This window comes from Nerophis ophidion, linkage group LG10 (genome assembly GCF_033978795.1).
Source record: "Nerophis ophidion isolate RoL-2023_Sa linkage group LG10, RoL_Noph_v1.0, whole genome shotgun sequence".
NCBI lineage: Eukaryota > Metazoa > Chordata > Actinopteri > Syngnathiformes > Syngnathidae > Nerophis > Nerophis ophidion.
In genome coordinates, this window is record NC_084620.1 from 7,300,617 (window position 1) to 7,324,548 (window position 23,932).

The 23,932-nt window shown below is 43.5% G+C and overlaps 1 protein-coding gene across 1 annotated transcript in view; it reads right to left on the reverse strand.

Moving 5' to 3' along the window:
- Nucleotides 1-23,932, reverse strand: part of pcloa (piccolo presynaptic cytomatrix protein a) — a 64,877-nt gene that overhangs the window by 33,857 nt on the left and 7,088 nt on the right. The window contains exon 3 of the mRNA XM_061912198.1: nucleotides 22,672-23,637. Within this exon, the coding sequence (XP_061768182.1) occupies nucleotides 22,672-23,637 (966 nt within the window). The remainder of the gene's footprint in view (nucleotides 1-22,671; nucleotides 23,638-23,932) is intronic.

The window sequence follows — 23,932 nt, forward strand, 5'->3', positions numbered from 1 at the left end:
ATTCAATGGGGGTCTGGCGGCAGATTTCTTGCCAGTGGTGCAACTTGAATCCCTCCCTGTTAGTGTTGTTACACCCTCCGACAACACACCGACGAGGCATGATGTCTCCAAGGTTCCAAAAAATAGTCGAAAAAACGGAAAATAACAGAGTTGAGACCCGGTGTTTGTAATGTGAAAATGAAAATGGCGGGTGTATTACCTCGGTGACGTCACGTTCTGACGTCATCGCTAAAAGTCCGATAAACAGAAAGGCGTTTAATTTGCCAAAATTCACCCATTTAGAGTTCGGAAATCGGTTAAAAAAATACATGGTCTTTTTTCTCTAACATCAAGGTATATATTGACACTTACATAGGTCTGGTGATAATGTTCCCCTTTAATATAAAGAATTATTGTGGCCAATAGATGTCGCCAAATAAAAAAAATACTATTCCACTTCCAAATAAAGACAGCATCAGTCCATCCCAGACAGTTAATAATAAATAGGTTGGTGTTTTTACCGTTATCTGTTTGACAAATTTCACTTTGCACATGACAAAATAACAAAAGTATGTATGATTCCTGCTGATTGATCCTATCACATTAATATTGGCCAATACTCAAGGCTCCAATGTCAGAATGAGTATAACACCATAAGTGATCAGATTATCCTATTCCAGTATTAAATCTCAAATTTGAACAAACTGAATGTGAAACAGCATCCTTGAATGAACTGTGCTTGTTTTCTGAGCCGCCACTGTAAACCATGTTTTGTTTCAGCAGTATCGTGCCATGCCTTGAAGCTATTCATATCTTCCTGATTTGAAGCTACACATGGCTTCTTCTTCAAGGTTGAGAACTTTCAACACACATGTCTCATTCTGCAGCTCGGATGAATCACAAAAGTCCATCCATCCATCCATTTTCTGCCGCTTATTTCCTTTGGGGTCGCAGGGGGCGCTGTGCCTATCTCAGCTACAATCGGGCGGAAGGTGGGGTACACCCTGGACAAGTCTCCACCTCATTGCAGGGCCAACACAGATAGACAGACAACATTCACACTCACATTAACACACTAGGGCCAATTTAGTGTTGCCAATCAACCTATCCCCAGGTGCATGTCTTTGGAAGTGGGAGGAAGACGGAGTACCCGGAGGGAACCCACGCATTCACGGGGAGGACATGCAAACTCCACACAGAAAGATCCCGAGCCCGGGATTGAACCCAGGACTACTTAGGGCCTTCATTAGGGGCGGCATGGCGTAGTGGGTAGAGCGGCCGTGCCAGAAACCTGAGGGTTGCAGGTTCGCTTCCCACCTATTGACATCCAAATCGCTGCCGTTGTGTCCTTGGGCAGGACACTTCACCCTTTGCCCCCGGTGCCGCTCACACTGGTGAATAATTGATGAATGAATGATTGGTGGTGGTCGGAGGGGACGTAGGCGCAAACTGGCAGCCACGCTTCCGTCAGTCTACCCCAGGGCAGCTGTGGCTACTGATGTAGCTTACCACCACCAGGTGTGAATGAATGATGGGTTCCCACTTCTCTGTGAGCGCTTTGAGTATATAACAATAGAAAAGCGCGATATAAATCTAATCCATTATTATTATTATTATTATTTGTATTGTGAGGCAGACGCACTAACCCCTCTGCCACCGTGAAGCCATCACAAAGTCAGTTGTTTTTTTTAAATGGGCAACCTGCAAGGAAACTTTGGAGCGTCGCATGCACCTGGTGACAACACCCACAGGGAGCTGCAGACGGTAGGGATGACACACAGACAGCCTGATAAAACCATGGTGCCTCGATAAAAGGAACGACGAGTCATTGTATCGACCCCATCTTGGTGAACTGATTCACAGCAGGTCAGGCAGAGTTCCCCACTAATCACAACCCAACTCAGGACACAGGAATAAGGCTGGTTCTAAAAAGACCTGAGTCACAACCTTCTTTAAAATATAGTGAAGTTCTGCGTCACTCTTTGATGAAAACAAGGGATCCAATGTGGGCTTTACCCGTCTAAATTTAGACAAGAGGCAGGCACACAGAGAGGAAGGATGAGGATCTCACGGAGCCAGATAGATGAAGAATTGAGAGGAATGTGTGAAAAGAGGTCATCGCGACGGATAGATAGGACAGAAGCTATAAGATGAACAGTCGACCAAACTTAATGGTTGTTTGGGTGACTCATGCACTCAATATTATCTTGCTACTCATCCGCAAATCAATGGCCTTTTCGGTTAGGAGCGGGTGTCAGTTCACCGAAAGGGACTGTAAAATTTTACTAGTCTAATCATCTTTACTGTGTCTTTCAATCAATCAATCAATCAATGTTTACTTATATAGACCTAAATCACTAGTGTCTCAAAGGGCTGCACAAACCACTACGACATCCTCGGTAGGCCCACATAAGGGCAAGGAAAACTCACACCCAGTGGGACATCGGTGACAATAATGACCCAGTGGGACGTCGGTGACAATGATGACCCAGTGGGACGTCGGTGACAATGATGACTATGAGAACATGATACTGTGATACTGATGACTATGAGAACATATGAGAACATGATACTGTGAAAGATCAATCCATAATGGATCCAACACAGTCGCGAGAGTCCAGTCCAAAGCGGATCCAACACAGCAGCGAGAGTCCCGTTCACAGCGGAGCCAGCAGGAAACCATCCCAAGCGGAGGCTGATCAGCAGCGCAGAGATGTCCCCAGCCGATACACAGGCGAGCAGTACATGGCCACCGGATCGGACCGGACTCCCTCCACAAAGGAGAGTGGGACATAGAAGAAAAAGAAAAGAAACGGCAGATCAACTGGTCTAAAAAGGGAGTCTATTTAAAGGCTAGAGTATACAAATGAGTTTTAAGGTGAGACTTAAATGCTTCTACTGAGGTAGCATCTCGAACTGTTACCGGGAGGGCATTCCAGAGTACTGGAGCCCGAAATGAAAAAGCTCTAAAGCCCGCAGACTTTTTTTGGGCTTTGGGGATCACTAATAAGCCGGAGTCCTTTGAACGCAGATTTCTTGCCGGGACATATGGTACAATACAATCGGCAAGATAAGATGGAGCTAGACCGTGTAGTATTTTATACGTAAGTAGTAAAACCTTAAAGTCACATCTTAAGTGCACAGGAAGCCAGTGCAGGTGAGCCAGTACAGGCGTAATGTGATCAAACTTTCTTGTTCTTGTCAAAAGTCTAGCAGCCGCATTTTGTACCAACTGTAATCTTTTAATGCTAGACATGGGGAGACCCGAAAATAATCCGTTACAGTAGTCGAGGCGAGACGTAACACTGCTAAAATCCTCATCCTCTCATTCGCTCATTGGTGAGTGGCCGCTGGCTGGGAAACACTACCGTACACCCATCCATCCATCCATTTTCTACCGCTTATTCCCTTTTGGGGTGGCGGGGGGTTCTGGCGCCTATCTCAGCTACAATCGGGCGGAAGGTGGGGTACACCCTGGACAAGTCGCCACCTCATCGCAGGGCCAACACAGATAGACAGACAACATTCACACTCACATTCACACACTAGGGCCAATTTAGTGTTGCCAATCAACCTATCCCCAGGTGCATGTCTTTGGAGGTGGGAGGAAGCCGGAGTACCCGGAGGGAACCCACGCATTCACGGGGAGAACATGCAAACTCCACACAGAAAGTTCCCGCGCCTGGATTTGAACCCAAGACTGCAGGAACTTCGTATCGTGAGGCAGACGCACTAACCCCTCTGCCACCGTGAAGCCCTACCGTACCGTACACCATGAGCCGAAAAACATCTTTGCGCTAGTAAATATTCCCAAATTTATTGACTGTGCTGTCCGCTGAGTTAATGCAATTCGCGGTTGATTGATGAGAATCAAACGTTACGAGAAAGGTGATTGGGATAAATGCCTTGTGTTGTGTAAAACCACACTATAAAACAGCTTTGTAACTGACAAGGAATGGCCATAATCTCTTCATAAAGGTTGCTCAAAAGGATATAATGAAAAATGAGGGTGTGCGTACCGATCTAGATATTGATAGTATCAATACCAAGGTGGGTTTTGATACTTCTCTCCAAGTCTGTTAGTGCAAACTGCATCTTTCTCTAGTGCTCCCTCAGGCCCACTTCACCCCTTCCTGCTCCACTTTTTTCAGAAATATCTGCCAAAAACAAAAGTTATTTATTTAGTTTTGTTAACATTCTTATATTTAAATTTTTGTTAAATTAAGGAAGGGATTCATAGGTGGATTTCGTCTGAGAGGAAGGTGGGGGGGCTAATCATTTTGCAATTCAGTCTGGTGAAAATGATGGAAATAACCACACAACATAGCAACTGACGCTGTGGTCACAGTTGGAATTACCACAAAACACATTTTAAGATATTTAACACTCTACTGTCATCTGGCAGCTAAAGTGGATAGTTCACCCACCGCCCCCATTTTGTCACGTTTCATATGTCAGGTAAACGCAAGCGAATGCGGCCATATGAATTCTCTTCCTACCGTACATTGTTGTAGTTTTGTACACCCTGGACAAGTCGCCAACACAGACAGACAGACAACATTCACACTCACATTCACACACTAGGGCCAATTCAGTGTTGCCAATCAACCTATCCCCAGGTGCATGTCTTTGGAAGTGGGAGGAAGCCGGAGTACCCGGAGGGAACCCACGCACTCACGGTTAGAACACGCAAACTCCACACAGAAAGACCTGGAACCCAATAACTTCATATTGTAAACCACACGCGCTAACCCCTGTCCCACCGTGCACCGCGCTGCCCTTAAAGGCCTACCGAAATGAGATTTTCTTATTTAAACGGGGATATCAGCTCCATTCTATGTCATATTTGATCATTTCGCGATATTGCCATATTTTTGCTGAAAGGATTTAGTAGAGAACATCGACGATAAAGTTCGCAACTTTTGGTCGCTAATAAAATAAGTCTTGCCTTTACCGGAAGTCGCAGACGATGACGTCACCCGTGTGAGGGCTCCTCACATCCTCACATTGTTTATAATGGGAGCCTCCAACAAAAAGAGCTATTCGGACCGAGAAAACGACAATTTCACGATTAATTTGAGCGAGGATGAAAGATTTGTGGCTGAGGATACTGATAGCTAAGGACTAGAAAAAAAAAAAAAAAAAAGGCGATTGCATTGTGAGCGATTCAGATGTTTTTAGACACATTTACTAGGATAATTCTGGGAAATCCCTTATCTTTCTATTGTTTTGCTACTGTTTTAGTGAGATTATAAAGTACCTGATAGTCGGAGGGGTGTGTCCACGGGTGTCTTGACGCCAGTCTCTGAGCGAATTAGTCACAGCAGCAGCAGCACGACAGAAGTTCCGCTGATCTCCGGTAAGAGGCTACTTTTTACCACAATTTTCTCACCGAAACCTGCCGGTTGACAAGTGGTCGGGATCCATGTTCGCTTGACCGCTCTGATCCTTAGTAAAGCTTCACCTCCGGGAATTTTAAACAAGGAAACACCGTGCGTTTGTGTGGCTAAAGGCTAAAGCTTCCCACCTCCATCTTTTTACTTTGACTCCTCCATTTTTAATTGAACAAATTGCAAAAGATTAATAAGCACAGATGTCCAGAATACTGTGTAATCGCGCGATGAGAAGAGATGACTTTTAGCCGCTAGTGGTGCTGCGCTAATATGTCCCCTCCAACTCGAGACGTCACGCGCACGCGTCATCATACGCGTCATCATTCCGCGACGTTTTCAACAAGAAACTCCGCGGGAAATTTAAAATTGCAATTTAGTAAACTAAACCGGCCGTATTGGCATGTGTTGCAATGTTAATATTTCATCATTGATATATAAACTATCAGACTGCGTGGTGGGTAGTAGTGGCTTTCAGTAGGGTTTTAATGTAGTTCAACATAATAAAAATAATTTTTATTAATTTTATACCCAAACAATGTTTTATATTGTTGCATTAAGTCACAGAAATTAGTGGGTAGCAAGCTTAGCCATTTATTTTCCTCAAGTCCTCCAGTGACAATGGTACTTGAAATAAACTTTGTTTATTTTCCCCCATGTGAATGTGAGTGTGAATGTTGTCTGTCTATCTGTGTTGGCCCTGTGATGAGGTGGCGACTTGTCCAGGGTGTACCCTGCCTTCCGCCCGATTGTAGCTGAGATAGGCGCCAGCGCCCCCCGCGACCCCGAAAGGGAATAAGCGGTAGAAATGGATGGATGGATGGATTTTCCCCCATTGTGGTGAGGACAAGTAGTATCTTAGAAGCAGCTTCCCACTGTGGATGGACAACGCGTTTGTTGGAGCTTGCTCCCAAATTGAAACCGATGTTATGGCTACACACCTGCATTTTGTAACAAGGAATATGGAAATGTAAATGTGTCTCCCTAAGTGTGCATTACTTTTGAAGGAAACTTCCACGTGAGTAGAATTTTTAGCATGTAAACACTGGGACACAGCTGCCGTAAAGCTAGGCTAAGCTCAGTTCCTCATCGGCCGATTGCAGAAATTAGTTCTTTAGGGACTGCAGTGTCACAAACAAAGAAGGTGCTGTCCCCCCGGTCCGGTACACTAACCAAAGGCAAATTCACAAAAATTCACGGAAGCAGATTTTACAACAATGTTCAGCAGAAATGAGAATCAGCACCTCCAAGTCCGAGTCCATGGTTCTCGCCCGGAAAAGGGTGGAGTGCCATCTCCGGGTTGGGGAGGAGACCCTGCCCCAAGTGGAGGAGTTCAAGTACCTAGGAGTCTTGTTCACGAGTGAGGGAAGAGTAGATCGTGAGATCGACAGGCGGATCGGTGCGGCGTCTTCAGTAATGCGGACGTTGTACCGATCCGTTGTGGTGAAGAAGGAGCTGAGCCGGAAGGCAAAGCTCTCAATTTACCGGTCGATCTACGTTCCCATCCTCACCTATGGTCATGAGCTTTGGGTCATGACCGAAAGGATAAGATCACGGGTACAAGCGGCCGAAATGAGTTTCCTCCGCCGTGTGGCGGGGCTCTCCCTTAGAGATAGGGTGAGAAGCTCTGCCATCCGGGAGGAACTCAAAGTAAAGCCGCTGCTCCTTCACATCGATAGGAGCCAGATGAGGTGGTTCGGGCATCTGGTCAGGATGCCACCCGAACGCCTCCCTAGGGAGGTGTTTAGGGCACGTCCAGCTGGTAGGAGGCCACGGGGAAGACCCAGGACACGTTGGGAAGACTATGTCTCCCGGCTGGCCTGGGAACGCCTCGGGATCCCCCGGGAAGAGCTAGACGAAGTGGCTGGGGAGAGGGAAGTCTGGGTTTCCCTGCTTAGGCTGTTGCCCCCGCGACCCGACCTCGGATAAGCGGAAGATGATGGATGGATGGATGATGGATGGTTCAGCAGAAAAGTGATATTTTATCAGCTTGTCGTTTTTTTTTTTACCCTTTGCGTTCATATTTTGCCTTATTTATTGCATTTTTTTTGCCCTTTGCTTGATTGTAAAAGATGTCGATTGATGATGTGGTCTATGAAGTGATAGAAGAGCATATGTTGGTAATCATTAGTGTTTATCGTTCATAGTTAATATTGTAAATATCACATCCTTTATCTTCATATATATTCTGGGCGTTTCCATCCATCCATCCATTTTCTACCGCGTATTCCCTTTCGGGGTCGCGGGGGGCGCTGGCGCCTATCTCAGCTACAATCGGGCGGAAGGCGGGGTACACCCTGGACAAGTCGCCACCTCATCGCAGGGCCAACACAGATAGACAGACAACATTCACACTCACATTCACACACTAGGGCCAATTTAGTGTTGCCAATCAACCTATCCCCAGGTGCATGTCTTTGGAGGTGGGAGGAAGCCGGAGTACCCGGAGGGAACCCACGCATTCACGGGGAGAACATGCAAACTCCACACAGAAAGATCCCGAGCCTGGATTTGAACCCAGGACTGCAGGACCTTCGTATTGTGAGGCAGACGCACTAACTATTCTGGGCGTTTCAATTAGTAAAAAAAATTAATGTTCCATTCCTATTTTTGAGGTTGTCTATCATAAAGTTTTCAGCATTCAATCAGAAATTATTGTGAGTTTTTGTACTAGTGTGCCTGGAAAAGGAGACCAAAGCACACATACTGTAGAGCAGAATTTTACAACTATATATCTACATCAGGGGCGCTCACACTTTTTCTACAGGTGAGCTACTTTTCAATTGACCAAGTCGAGGAGATCTACCTCATTCCTATTTATAATTTATATTTATTTATTTATAAAAGAGACATTTTTGTTAACAAGTGAATGGTGTTTAATGATAATACAAGCATGTTTAACACACATAGATTCCTTTCTTTCATGAAGACAAGAATATAAGTTGGTGTATTTGATTCTGATGACCTTCATTCATTGGAATTAGACAGTGGTGCTGATAACGTCCACATTTTCAAATGGGGGGGAAAAAAAAGTCCTCCTTTCTGTCCAATACCACATGAAAGTGGTTGGATTTGGCATCTCATTTGTCCAACTTGCATACTTGTTTTTAAACACTTTGTTATGAGAGTAGCATATGTGTGTGGCCCTTTAATGTCTGGCAGCAGATGAGTGACGTCAGTGACTGTGCGGGTGGGCAAGCAAGTGAGAAAGCGGTCGCTGAGGGCGGGGGAGAAATACATTGGCATCAAACTCCGTAGCTTGCTAGCTTGTGCACGCTAGCTTTCTGAGACTCTTATTTTGTTAGCACAAGCAGGATGAAACAGGTCTTTTATGGTGAAGACAGGAACTGTGCAGTCGGTCTTTAGAGTTTTGACACTAGGTACGGAGTCTCTAGAAATAAAATGTGTTTCTCTGCGTCCGCCCTGTTAGTGATTTTTTTCTTAAATATGAGCTCGCAGCAGCCAGCGTCATCTCACAAGATCCTCGGGTGCCGAGAATGTCAAACAACTGACGAAAGTGAAGTCTTGGTATGATTGATGATTGCTCATTTTTATGTCTATTTTTTAATGCCTGGCTTGAGAACGACTGACACACCCTCCGAGATCGACCAGTCGATCGCGATCGACGTAATGGGCACCCCTGATCTACATGATATACATTACACACATACAAACCATTGCCCAGGTCTGGTGTAGAGTCCCATTAGGCTACTGTTTATTTACCTGCATCAGTGCAAATTTGGGCGTATTTTGAAAAGTGTGGGGGCAAATATATAAGCGATCATGACAAAAATCTTCAAAATGGAATGGAGTGGACTTAAACACGCTGAAGACAAATGTTTTTTGAAAGATTTAAACCATTCATCATTACCAAGACGTTACTGCTCGCTACAACCTCACTTCATTTGATTCTCACAAAGATTGAGAGAAGAAAAGATTGAAGGCACATCATGTCTTTACATCTGTGGGGTCCACAGATGTAAAGACAATGTTGGACTTATTCGTGCATTGCTAAGTAAGTATTTGATTGACATAACAAGTGCCGTGCTGCTTTGATCATTAACGCTAATGAGAAAAAAGATATGTTTGTTTGCAGATTATTTCCTGCTATATATATTAGTCTCATTCAGACGCATGTTCGTCAAACTAATAATAATAATAACTGCTATAGCAGCCGCAACATTAATACGGCCACAACGACAACTCTTGCTGACCTACTGCCCTCGGTAATGGCACCATTCCCAAAGTATGTGGGCTCTATTGATAACCTCACTAACAACTTTAACGACGCCCTGCGCGAAACCATTGATAACATAGCACCGCTAAAGTTAAAAAAGGCTCCAAAAAAGCGCACCCCGTGGTTTACAGAAGAAACTAGAGCTCAGAAATTATTATGCAGAAAGCTGGAACGCAAATGGCGCACGACTAAACTTGAGGTGCACCATCAAGCATTTAGTGATGGTTTAATAACTTATAAACGCATGCTTACCTTAGCTAAAGCTAATTATTACTCAAATCTCATCCACCGTAATAAAAACGATCCTAAATTTTTGTTTAGTACGGTAGCATCGCTAACCCAACAAGGGACTCCTTCCAGTAGCTCCACCCACTCAGCTGATGACTTTATGCAATTCTTTAGTAAGAAAATTGAAGTCATTAGAAAGGAGATTAAAGACAATGCGTCCCAGCTACAACGGGGTTCTATTAACACTGACACGGTTGTATATACGGCGGATACTGCCCTCCAAAATAGTTTCTCTCGTTTTGAGGAAATAACATTAGAGGAATTGTTACAACGTGTAAATGGAATAAAACAAACAACATGTTTACTTGACCCTCTTCCTGGGAAACTGATCAAGGAGCTCTTTGTATTATTAGGTCCATCAGTGCTAAATATTATAAACTTATCACTTTCCTCGGGCACTGTTCCCCTAGCATTCAAAAAAGCGGTTATTCATCCTCTTCTTAAAAGACCTAACCTCGATCCTGACCTCATGGTAAACTACCGACCGGTGTCTCACCTTCCCTTTATTTCAAAAATCCTCGAAAAAATTGTTGCGGAGCAGTTAAATGAACACTTAGCGTCTAACAATCTATGTGAAACCTTTCAATCCGGTTTCAGGGCAAATCACTCGACGGAGACAGCCCTCGCAAAAATGACTAATGATCTATTGCTAACGATGGATTCTGATGCGTCATCTATGTTGCTGCTCCTCGATCTTAGCGCTGCTTTCGATACCGTCGATCATAATATTTTATTAGAACGTATCAAAACACGAATCGGTATGTCAGACTTAGCCCTGTCTTGGTTTAACTCTTATCTTACTGATAGGATGCAGTGTGTCTCCCATAACAATGTGACCTCGGACTACGTTAAGGTAACGTGTGGAGTTCCCCAGGGTTCGGTCCTTGGCCCTGCACTCTTCAGCATCTACATGCTGCCGCTAGGTGACATCATACGCAAATACGGTGTTAGCTTTCACTGTTATGCTGATGACACCCAACTCTACATGCCCCTAAAGCTGACCAACACGCCGGATTGTAGTCAGCTGGAGGCGTGTCTTAATGAAATTAAACAATGGATGTCCGCTAACTTTTTGCAACTCAACGCCAAAAAAACGGAAATGCTGATTATCGGTCCTGCTAGACACCGAACTCTATTTAATAATACAACTCTAACATTTGACAACCAAACAATTAAACAAGGCGACACGGTAAAGAATCTGGGTATTATCTTTGACCCAACTCTCTCCTTTGAGGCACACATTAAAAGCGTTACTAAAACGGCCTTCTTTCATCTCCGTAATATCGCTAAAATTCGCTCCATTCTGTCCACTAAAGACGCTGAGATCATTATCCATGCGTTTGTTACGTCTCGCCTCGACTACTGTAACGTATTATTTTCGGGTCTCCCCATGTCTAGCATTAAAAGATTACAGTTGGTACAAAATGCGGCTGCTAGACTTTTGACAAGAACAAGAAAGTTTGATCACATTACGCCTGTACTGGCTCACCTGCACTGGCTTCCTGTGCACTTAAGATGTGACTTTAAGGTTTTACTACTTACGTATAAAATACTACACGGTCTAGCTCCATCCTATCTTGCCGATTGTATTGTACCGTATGTCCCGGCAAGAAATCTGCGTTCAAAGGACTCCGGCTTGTTAGTGATTCCCAAAGCCCAAAAAAAGTCTGCGGGCTATAGAGCGTTTTCCGTTCGGGCTCCAGTACTCTGGAATGCCCTCCCGGTAACAGTTCGAGATGCCACCTCAGTAGAAGCATTTAAGTCTCACCTTAAAACTCATTTGTATACTGTAGCCTTTAAATAGACTCCCTTTTTAGACCAGTTGATCTGCTGTTTCTTTTCTTTTTCTTCTATGTCCCACTCTCCCCTGTGGAGGGGGTCCGGTCCGATCCGGTGGCCATGTACTGCTTGCCTGTGTATCGGCTGGGGACATCTCTGCGCTGCTGATCCGCCTCCGCTTGGGATGGTTTCCTGGTGGCTCCGCTGTGAACGGGACTCTCTCTGCTGAGTTGGACCCGCTTTGGACTGGACTCTTGCGACTGTGTTGGATTGGATCCATTGTGGATTGAACTTTCACAGTATCATGTTAGACCCGCTCGACATCCATTGCTTTCCTCCTCTCCAAGGTTCTCATAGTCATTATTGTCACCGATGTCCCACTGGGTGTGAGTTTTCCTTGCCCTTATGTGGGCCTACCGAGGATGTCGTGGTGGTTTGTGCAGCCCTTTGAGACACTAGTGATTTAGGGCTATATAAGTAAACATTGATTGATTGATTGATCTACAATTCATTTCTGCAGTGTTTTTAATGATGTGAAGTTCGAGATGCTACCTCAGTAGAAGCATTTAAGTCTCACCTTAAAACTCATCTGTATACTCTAGCCTTTAAATAGACCTCCTTTTTAGACCAGTTGATCTGCCGCTTCTTTTCTTTCTCCTATGTCCCCCCCTCCCTTGTGGAGGGGGTCCGGTCCGATGACCATGGATGAAGTACTGGCTGTCCAGAGTCGAGACCCAGGATGGACCGCTCGTCGGGACCCAGGATGGACCGCTCGCCTGTATCGGTTGGGGACATCTCTACGCTGCTGATCCGCTTGAGATGGTTTCCTGTGGACGGGACTCTCGCTGCTGTCTTGGAGCCACAATGGATTGAACTTTCACAGTATCATGTTAGACCCGCTCGACATCCATTGCTTTCGGTCCCCTAGAGAGGGGGGGTTGCCCACATCTGAGGTCCTCTCCAAGGTTTCTCATAGTCAGCATTGTCACTGGCGTCCCACTGGATGTGAATTCTCCCTGCCCACTGGGTGTGAGTTTTCCTTGCCCTTTTGTGGGTTCTTCCGAGGATGTTGTAGTCGTAATGATTTGTGCAGTCCTTTGAGACATTTGTGATTTGGGGCTATATAAATAAACATTGATTGATTGATTGATTGAAGTATATTTTGTCTCATTATTTAGCTAAAGATGTCAAAGATGTTCAGCAATGTTTGCTCGTTATATCAAGATTCAGTATGCTGTTGAGTCTACAAGAGTTTTATTCATCTACTTTATTAAAACTATTATGGATATTTTCTTGATGCTAACGAATATCACCAAAAACTGTGATAATGTGGTCATCAGTGTCGAATAAAGTGAAGTGTAGTGAACTATATTTATATAGCGCTTTTTCTCTAGTGACTCAAAGCGCTTTACAAAGTGAAACCCAATATCTTTTTTTTTTTACATTTAAACCAGTGTGGGTGGCACTGGGAGCAGGTGGGTAAAGTGTCTTGCCCAAGGACACAACGGCAGTGACTAGGATGGCGGAAGCGGGGATCGAACCTGCAACCCTACCAACCGAGCTATACCGCCCCAAATTGCCTTTCTTGAACAACAACAACTAAGCTTTTAGTTTCTGCCATGAACATCTACAAAACAAATAAGGTGGATAGGACCAACAATCATAATATGTATTGCTAGGACGTCACATAACAATATTTTAAAATCTGTCTTTTATGTCATTCACACTGTAATGACATCCTGATTGCAGTGGCAAAAATAAGCTTTCTGTTTTTGCACCTGACAGGATTATTGAGGTGCTCCAGCAGGTGCTGTGGAAGTGACTCGGAGATATTTGAGTCACGAGCGCTAAAGGCTAATGGCAAAGATGGTCCTTCACGGCAGTGGTTCTCAAATGGGGGTACGTGTAGCCCTGGGGGTACTTGAAGGTATGCCAAGGCGTCGTGAGAAAAACAGCAACAATTCAAAAATCCTTTATAAATATTGATGTTAAAGATTTTTTGGGGGTGAAAAAATGTTTCGAATTAAGTTCATGAATCCAGATGGATCCCTATTACAATCCCCAAAGAGGGCACTTTAAGTTGATGATTACTTCTATGTGTAGACATCTCCATTTATAATTGAATCACTTGTTTATTTTTCAACAAGTTTTTAGTTATATTTATATATTTTTTTCCAAATAGTTCAAGAAAGACCACTACAAATGAGCAATATTTTGCACTATTAAACAATTTAATGAATCAGAAACTGATGACATTGTGCTATATTTTACTTCTTTATCTCTTTTCTTCAACCAAAAATCAATCAATCAATCAATGTTTACTTATATAGCCCTAAATCACTAGTGTCTCAAAGGGCTGCACAAACCACTACGACATCCTCGGTAGGCCCACATAAGGGCAAGGGAAACTCACACCCAGTGGGACGTCGGTGACAATGATGACTATGAGAACCTTGGAGAGGAGGAAAGCAATGGATGTCGAGCGGGTCCAACATGATACTGTGAAAGTTCAATCCATAATGGATCCAACACAGTCGCGAGAGTCCAGTCCAAAGCGGATCCAACACAGCAGCGAGAGTCCCGTTCACAGCGGAGCCAGCAGGAAACCATCCCAAGCGGAGGCGGATCAGCAGCGCAGAGATGTCCCCAGCCGATACACAGGCAAGCAGTACATGGCCACCGGACCGGATCGGACCGGACCCCCTCCACAAGGGAGAGTGTGTCAGTTTTAAGACACTGTCTTGGTTTTAGTACAATCCATCGTCTACTGCTTCTTGCGTAGCATATCCCAGCTGTTCTCAGTTGGATGGCAGGCTACACCCTGGACAAGTCGCCACCTTATCGCAGGGCCAACACATAGCAGACAGGCATTCACACTCACATACACACATTAAGCTACTGCTGCAAATTAAGCCAACGATTGAGGAAAATAAAGTCATTAAATACAGTAATAAAAATCAACAATAGCATATGGGTTTGTATTAAACACACCACACTGCTACGGTAAGTCTGATTAAACAATCAAGGGTAGTAATATGGCATGCGTGTGATTGCATCAGTTGATGTAAACAAAGTTTTGTGAGAACACAGCCGTTTGTCAGTGCCTGCATGTAAAACTAAAATTATTCTCTAAAAATGTGCTTTGTGTTAATTTGTTTTCGATTTATTGTATTTACATTGTTTCACATGGAAAAAAAATGTTTGTTTTACATACAATTCAGTTTTTAAGCGACACAAAAGAGCAGGGGTGTTCAAAAATATTCCAACTGCACATCCTTAGAATCAGAATTTGTTTCTTGGCCAAACATGTTTCAACCACAAGGAATTTCAAAAGTACTATTACAAAAATCATACCAACTTACAAAGTGGAATAAAAATGCTTTGCTCTGATTAGGGGGTACTTGAATTAAAAAAAATGTTCACAGGGGGGTACATTACTGAAAAAAGGTTGAGAACCACTGCTTCATGGTGCACACTGCTCAGCTCCCATATCCTTCCTGACACCCTGCACTGAGCTCAAACCCTCCACCCCCTCCTTGCCTTTAGGACCCATTTTTCATTTCATATCATCTCTCTCCTCCACATGAGCGTCAGCCCTCCTTCAGTACGTGTCAGCATCCTATTCGCCATCACCGCACACCATCCAGTCCACTGTTTTTTGGACTACTATTGAAAATGTGACTAATACCTGCCATTTTTTCACTCACACTGCAGTTTTTGTACTGAAGGATTCCACTTACAGTTTCTACTCTGGAAGAACTGCCCCTGCAGTTAAGTGCGTTGACGGGGAGCCAGTCAGGATGTAAACACAACAGCTTGTGCTAACCGAACGTGACGAGAGCCAAAATGTGCGTGTGTTGTAAAAAGCTGGCCACTGTCTTGTCTACACCAGCGCTCTTGTCCACAGCACCGAGGGTTCCAACCTGATAGAAACGTGCAGGCTTTTATTAATTTGCAGTTAAATTTACCGTTTGCAACGCTGGCAAATGAGATGTCACACCTCATGAACAAACAGAGATAGCCTCACGTGCACACACACCAATAAAGAGTTAAATATGAATAAAGGGGCACACAAAAGGATGTTTGTTTAATAGCGAGTTTCCCTCGCAATAGCGAGTCTTGTCCGCCTTTGTGGCCATAACTATTTTTATACGCTCGGGCCTCCTGGGCATGTGATGGGAGAGCTGTGAGGCAGCTGCACTGTTTGACGGTGGGGGTTTCTAATGCAAGCAAATATCTACACTGTATGTAAAATAGGGATGTAACAATATGAAGATTTCATATCACAGTTATCATTATTATCACAGTATAGTTGAATGTGCTCAAAAAGTACTCATACACGGAATATCCATCCATCCATCCATTTTCTACCGCTTATTCCCTTTCGGGGTCGCGGGGAGCGCTGGCGCCTATCTCAGCTACAATCGGGCGGAAGGCGGGGTACACCCTGTACAAGTCGCCACCTCATCGCAGGGCCAACACAGATAGACAGACAACATTGACACACTAGGGCCAATTTAGTGTTGCCAATCAACCTATCCTATATATTCGTATTGTGAGGCAGACGCACTAACCCATCTGCCACCGTGAAGCACATATATATATATATATATATATATATATATATATATATATGTACCGGTATATATAATTAAACAGTATAATTACACAATAATATAGAGTACATATCTATTGTATATATGTATATATATATATATATATATATATATATATATATATCCGTCCATTTCCTACCGCTTATTCCTTTTGGGGTCGCGGGGGGCGCTGGTGCCTATCTCAGCTACAATCGGGCGGAAGGCGGGGTACACCCTGGACAAGTCGCCACCTCATCACAGGGCCAACACAGATAGACAGACAACATTCACACTCACATTCACACACTAGGGCCAATTTAGTGTTGCCAGTCAACCTATCCCCAGGTGCATGTCTTTGGAAGTGGGAGGAAGCCGGAGTACCCGGAGGGAACCCACGCATTCACGGGGAGAACATGCAAACTCCACACAGAAAGATCCCGAGCCTGGATTTGAACCCAGGACTGCAGGACCTTCGTATTGTGAGGCAGACGCACTAAGCCCTCTGCCACCGTGAAGCCCATACACGGAATAATCAAGTTTTATTAAAAAAAATATACATATATATATCTATTTTAATGTAAAATTGTTGTATAGCCAAACAATATACCGCATTTCCTTGAATTGCCGCCGGGGCACTAATAATTTAAAACTTCTTCTCACTCTTGCGCTTCCCAAAGGCATGCGGTATCAATTTTTTTTTTTCCTTTTTCATGAAAAAGGGAGGTTTGTAAGTGTATCTTGTGTCTTTTATGTTGCTTTGATAAAAAATAAAAATAAAAACACATTTCCATAAAAAAAAAAAAAAATTTAATTCATAAAAAATTCTTCTGCGGCCCGGTGGTTGGGGACCACTGTTCTAAAGTACACATAAAATGGAGGTTTTTTACTTAACAGACACAATCAATTTTTCACACATTAAGTGGATCAGATTTGCGTGTGCTATCAAGTTTGCACGTGTTTCAGTACTCGCAAACCTGTAATAAATCAGGTGTTTTTTTAATGATAAAGAAAAAATGGGTGTTAGGTGCTTTGAGTAAAGAAAGAAATGATCCCTTATATAAGACAGCACAATGTAGACAATTGAATATCTTAGTTGCTCGGACAAGATTCTGTTAATGATTATACATAATATTATTGTCTATAAATCATCTTATTCATCCAGGTCATTGTATTCTCAGAGCAGTCAATTGATCGCAACTGGACTGTTTGATTTGTCTTAGAAGACGTTTCGCCTCTCATCTGAGTACGCTTCATATGTTCATGCTCATAGACTTAGATTGGTCAGATCTAGTCTTATACTGGTCACATCTAGTCTAGTGGCTGGTGTCAATACATCAGTAGGCTCCATTGGTTCATATTTATAGACTTAGATTGGTCAGACCGAGGTTAGACTTAGATTTATCAGATCTAGTCTAGCGGCTGGTGCCAAGATCCCTAATTTATAGTCTAAAAAACCGGGGTTTTTGCCTGGGCAACGATTGTTTTGCCCCAATGTAGTGGAAAAAACAACTGTTTTGATGCAAACGACCAATCCTAACTGTCAAAGCCAACGACAGTCGTTAAAGTGTAATTTCCCCTCGATAGCATTGAGGTATTGTGTGGCAGAACAATCGATGTCCAAAAAAGTCAGAATCCCCCACGTTAGCATTACATTCAGTTGTAAACAAATGGCCAAAATGGCAGAAGTTAACCAGAATGTTTCTAACTCCTGTTATTAGTTGGAAGCTAAATTGCACTGTCCTTTAGGAATGGTTGAAAGGACAGTGTTGATTTTGGAAGAAAGGTGGTGTAGCAGACTACCTCCTCTGTTCAGGGATGGTTTTCAACACTGACATACTGTAGATGGCTTCCCTCACTCCTATTTGGAATATATAATATCCAACCTCTCTGTCCAGAATCTGTGCATTTTTGTTCTCAAAGGAGTGCTGTTCCTTCCTGAGGTGCAGGTCAACAGCTGAATCTATATTCTGTGCCATGCATAGGCTTAGTGGTTGTTTTGTTTCCCCAATATATGAACCAGTGCATTCATAATTACATTAGATAGCATACACCAGATAGTTTTTGTGGGTGTGGGGTGTCCGGTCTTTAGCATGCACGAGTCTCTGTCTCAGGGAGTTAGCTGGTTTGAAGTTTACTCGGATGTTGTGTTGGTTAAAAAATGTTCAGAGTTTCTCAGATAGAGCTGATACATATGGAATGACAATAAATTTGCGCCTTTCACCTTTTTCTCCTCATCCACTCTGTTCTAGTTATTTCTGGAACTGGATGCACTTTTAACAAACAACCAACTGGGGTAAACACAGGTTTGGAGGGCTTCCCTCAAATGCCTATGCCCTTTCTCTTTGACCTGTGGGCTGGTAGAAACATTATCGGCTCTGTGCGTAGGGTTCTGATAACGCCTAGTTTGTGTTGCAGTGGGTGGTGTGAGTCGAAAAGTAGGTAATGATTGGTATGTGTGGGTTTTCGCAGTGTTTCTCCAAGAAAATGTGTTAGTTAAGGTGGTGTCTCTCAGACGGACCGGGGGATAGGGTGGTTGGGTGTAAAGATAGGTGTAATTTGCCCTGTCGCCATCACATCTCCACCTGGTCGTTTTCTGCTCCATTTGCTGAATGGCGATATATGATATATATATATATGTATAGATATTTTTTCCGTAAAGTAAAAACAAAACAGTCCTAGTTCCCTGAGATACTAAGTATGTCATTGTTATGAAGTAGTAAGTCAATATTTTAACGTAGTAATTTTACTAAGTCAAAACAATGACTTACTAAGTCAAAATAATGACAAAATAATGACTAAGTCAAGTTTACTTACTGTAATTAAGCGTTTCAAAAAAAAAGAGTTAAAAGAGGGGCCACATGCTGACTTCTGCTCAACTCATCATGCTTCATTTATGACAGCATTTGGGAAGCCTGTAGTTGATTTATATTATGTAAAGGTTTTATTTACATGTGATAGCAGGGACCCTTCCATTCAAAACAAGGCTGCTGCTTTATTAATGATAAATGTAACTCGCTGAAAAAAATTGTACAATAACAATGTAGGCTTTATGATGCAGTTTAATTATTATATAAACTATCAGAGACAGCTTTATAAAACTCTTCATTTAACATAATGACATTTTTTTGCTGCTTCAACACAGCTCAATCAACACAGAAAAAAGGTAGAGTGAAATAACTTAGTTGTTAACTGTAGGTCAATAATGATTGTCTTTCTCTCAGACAGACAGGGCTTTGCTGTCCGTAACACGCACACACCGTACAGTGAGCTAACGTTACGCTAAAAGCTAATTAGCCTACGCCTCAAGGACGGCGAGCGAGCTGAGCTGCTGCCTGTGTTTCTCGAACGTCAACGGGCTCAGAGTGATGTTACTAGTTGTTGAGTGAGAGATGTTTATCATAAAACATATCTGTGCCAAGTCATTGGTACAGATATTTGGATGACACATGCATGAAAATCAGAAACCAAAAAGCAACGACATTCCCCAATCTAAATAAACACATTCTAATAATATTATGTTATCTCAGGGCATTCAGTATAACAATAATGTACTGTATCTTGCTTTCATGACAGCATTTAAGCTAACTAGTGCTAGCTTGCTTCTCCAGTAAGTGAGCAGTGTCACCGGTGTATCATTATACATGTTTAGTGTTACATCCCTAAAGTGAAATATGCATGCTGATTTGTTCTGTAAGCATTTGGTTATTCGTGTTCTTCCACAATGGTATTGATGGAGATTAACCACTTGAGCGCAGGATCAAGCCTCAATAGAAATAACAGGATTCCCGTTGCCCTTTAAATCCTTTTAGGAAACCAGGATTAGGCCCACAGCGATGCACATGTGGCGCAGCTCTGTTCAGGGACTGCTCCTTTATTTCTCAACTTTTTCTCCGGGAATTATGAACGTTTTGTTCCCTTTTGACCGCATTTAATGTAGAACAAGTGCAAGCATGGGTTTCTCTGTGACTCATCCCGCGGTCGAGTGGAGAGGCCTAGATCAGAATGAGAGTCGCTTTTTCTCCGACATAATTACGTTTTGTGCTCAACTGACTGATTGTGCCATTCCCGCTCTTCATTTGCAGCAGCGGCTGCAATTACAAAACTTTCTTTGAAACAATTAAGACTGCATACATAACGCTGACTCAATAGAAAAGGTAGACATCCATGCTTTAATATTCCGATAAAACTAATAGAGGTAAGACTGTGAAATGATTTCCCAAGAGATTGGTGGCAGGATGTAATTTCGAGCTTAACAAAAGGGCCAAGAAGACTCACCAGATTACTAAAGGATCGCCTAAACAGGAAGGTTACACGTGGCACCCAGATGGATTTGAAATAAGAGGGAGAAAAACGTATAGATCAGTTGTCTCCATCTTTTTGAGCCTACGGACTGGCTTGCTTTGACTCGACCGCTCAGCCGGAAAGACTTTTTGGCTTCCCATAACATACTGATGCCCCACCATAGAGTCCCATCTGTTTTCAGCCTTGCAATGCATGTGACACAACACACACAATGTGGTAACATAAAAGAAGCAGAGCAAAGGCCGGTGTTTGGTTTCTAAAAGCATAAAAACACTCTGTGTTTTATACCACACATAGGCAGACGCACGCACACACACGCACACACACGCACACACACACATACACACACACACACACACACACACACACACACACACACACACACACACACACACACACACACACACACACACACACACAGTCCCTCTCAGGGTTAAGTGTCAACGGCTGAAAGTGCGGTTTGATGGCGAGATGAGCGTTTAAACAAGCCCATTTGTCTTCCCTTGGCCTCAATCTCCAAGAGAGCATCATCTATCAAGGCTGATGCTCTCATGCATGTGGCGATGCATGTTGCTTTTACATGGAGGTGGTACCTCGGTTTTCCTACACCCCACAATGGGGTTATCGAACGGCCAAACATTGTGCGTAACAAACTAATCCGTCTTCCCGCTTATTATCATGCGAAATCGAGTGCCCAAACAAAGAATCCCTTGTGTAGGTATGACTGAAAAATAAGGCACCGAGGTTCGAAATGAAGTTACAAATTGTAGCATACTGCTGTGGGGTGGCATAGTCGTGACAGTGTGACGTGTCATGCCGTAAAGCAATCACTTGCGTGTGTTTGCATCCATCCATTTTCTACCGCTTGTCCCGTCACCTTCATTGTCCGTGCGTTCATGGATATAAAAGGAGAGGCAGCCCTTTGATAACGAAGATGAGAAACTAATGATTTCAGTTCATGAAATCAACTCATTGTCGTTTTCACCAACAAGTCTTCAATAGAAAGTAAAGTGATGTTACATGTTCATTAAGACATTTCATTTGTCATTTATATATATTTCAACTAGTTTTCTACATGTATACAGTAACTGTAGAGGTCTTCTTCTGAAAGAGTGAGTAAGTCCCACATCATTGACGCCAGGTGGTTTTTGGCACAGAACAGGTAGGCGAAGGGAAGCGTTTGATTTGCTCACCCTAACCCACTTACAGCACAGTATGGGTAATCTCGCCTTTTTGCAGTTGTTTTTTTTTTTGTTTTTTTTTAAATCAGAGCTATATTTTTAATTTTGTCGGATTTATCGGTATGATGTTATAATTTCTTTATATTGGCTTGATATTTATCCGTCTGATTTTTATGGGGCACCCATAGTTTGTGTACTATTGATTTACAGACACAGTCATGTGAAAAATGTGTATATCCCTAAATTACATACATGACAACCCCTAAGGTCTAGCATACGTACAGGTTGATTTGTCCTGACCATATCAGGGTTTCTCACACATTCATTTATTTGTGGCGGCCCGCCACGAAAGAATTACGGCCGCCGTAAATAAAAATAAAAAAATAAAAGAAATGGAAAAAAAAAGGGGAAAAACCCAATTTATTTATTTATTTATTTTTTTCGGCTTTTGACTCGCTCGACCGCTCATAAAAGCAATGGGTCTCTGTCTGTGAATGGAGCTTGTAGTTACATATTATATAAATATGTAAATATTATATAAAAATGTATATAAATATGTACATAAAGGGATGTAATTATATTACAACTACGCGTTCTTCTTGGTCATCGCAGCCGCTGCCCCCCCCCCCCACCCCCCCCCCCCACCCCCACACACACACACACCGCCCCCCCTGCCGCGCAACCACACCACCACAAATAGATGCCTGACCTGTGGGAAACACTGCATATGTTTTTCTAAAATGTGATGAATAATGAAATAATATTAATAATGATGGTAGCCCAGGCAACAAAAAAAGGGTGCAGGTTTATACAACTTTCACCCTTTGCTGTGCAGCATTTGAAGAGAAAAATAGTCATATGAGTCACATGACTGAATGAAACAATGAACACATGATGTGTATGCCGTGAGTGTTTCTTACCTCTCCTAAGTGAGGAGTGGGGTTGAATCCACAAAGGTTGCACACAATCTTCTTGCACTCTGTGCAGAGGTTGAAGTTGGGCGCTTCTGATGATCCCACGTTCAGCTCCACGCTACACAAAGGACAGTTTTCCTTAGTTTCGGGTGTCTTGTCAGCTGCCTCACGCTCCACAGACAAGGTCCTCTGTGCCTTCTTGGATTTAGCTGGCGGGGTGTCAGGCGCAGAATCCGAATCGGGGGGAGAGCCGGGACCGGAGAAGGGAGAATCTGGCAAGGACCCAGGGCCCGAGTCTGCTGGCGACCCCGGTGGAGAGTCTGCCGCCTTCTCTTCCTCTCCAGTAACGAGACTGGTGGCCGTGTTCAAGAGCGACGACCCGAAGGTGAACATCTGAGAGGCGGCGGCTGGTGGTTTCGCTGCCTCCGACAAACCTCCGAAACCTCCAAACAGTTTCCCAGTCACAGACTCCTCCTGCTTTGGAGCCGCCTGAGGCTTGGCTGACTCCATCAATCCACCAAAACCTCCAAACAGTTTGCCAGTGACGGACTCAGCTGCTTGTGATGAAGCCGCAGTTGGCTTGGCTGAATCGCTCAAACCTCCAAAACTGATACCTCCAAACCCCCCAAAGAAGCTGGACTCTTGTTTGGCTTTAGCCGGTGATTGCTGCGGGCTGGACTTCTGCTGGATAGGGCGGCCAGTCTTGGGGTCAATCTTGGGGGAGCCTCCCAATGAGGAACCCGGGGAAAGCGGTCCTGGAGAGCTTGGGGATTTCTGCCTTGGAGTTGTTGGTGGTGTTAAGCCATGTTCGGTGGTACTTTGCTGCTTGATGAGAAGCTTGCCAGGCTTGCCTGCCGCCTGTTTCTGCGGCGAGGGTGGAGCTGAACCTTGTTTGGGCTTCATTATGCCAGGGGGGTCCATGCCCCCCATGGCTCGCTGCATCTGGCAGTTGAGACATAGCCATTCTTTCCCCTGTGCATGGCAGAGAAGATGAAGATTAAGACAAACCTACAAGTAGTAGCAATTAGTCATTCAATCACATTAAAATAAGTTTATTTATACCGTTTGTACTTATGTGTAACCACACGGCCCAACCACATTTTCCCAATGCTTGTTCATAACTAAGGCAAATTCAAAAGTTCAGTGATACCTCATATTTGGAGCCTCCCATTTTTCGTTTTTGCTAAGAGTTTGCCCAAGTTTTTTGTGTGCAGTCCTGATTATCATCCGACCAAACATTGTTTGTAAAAAACTAGTCAAACGCATA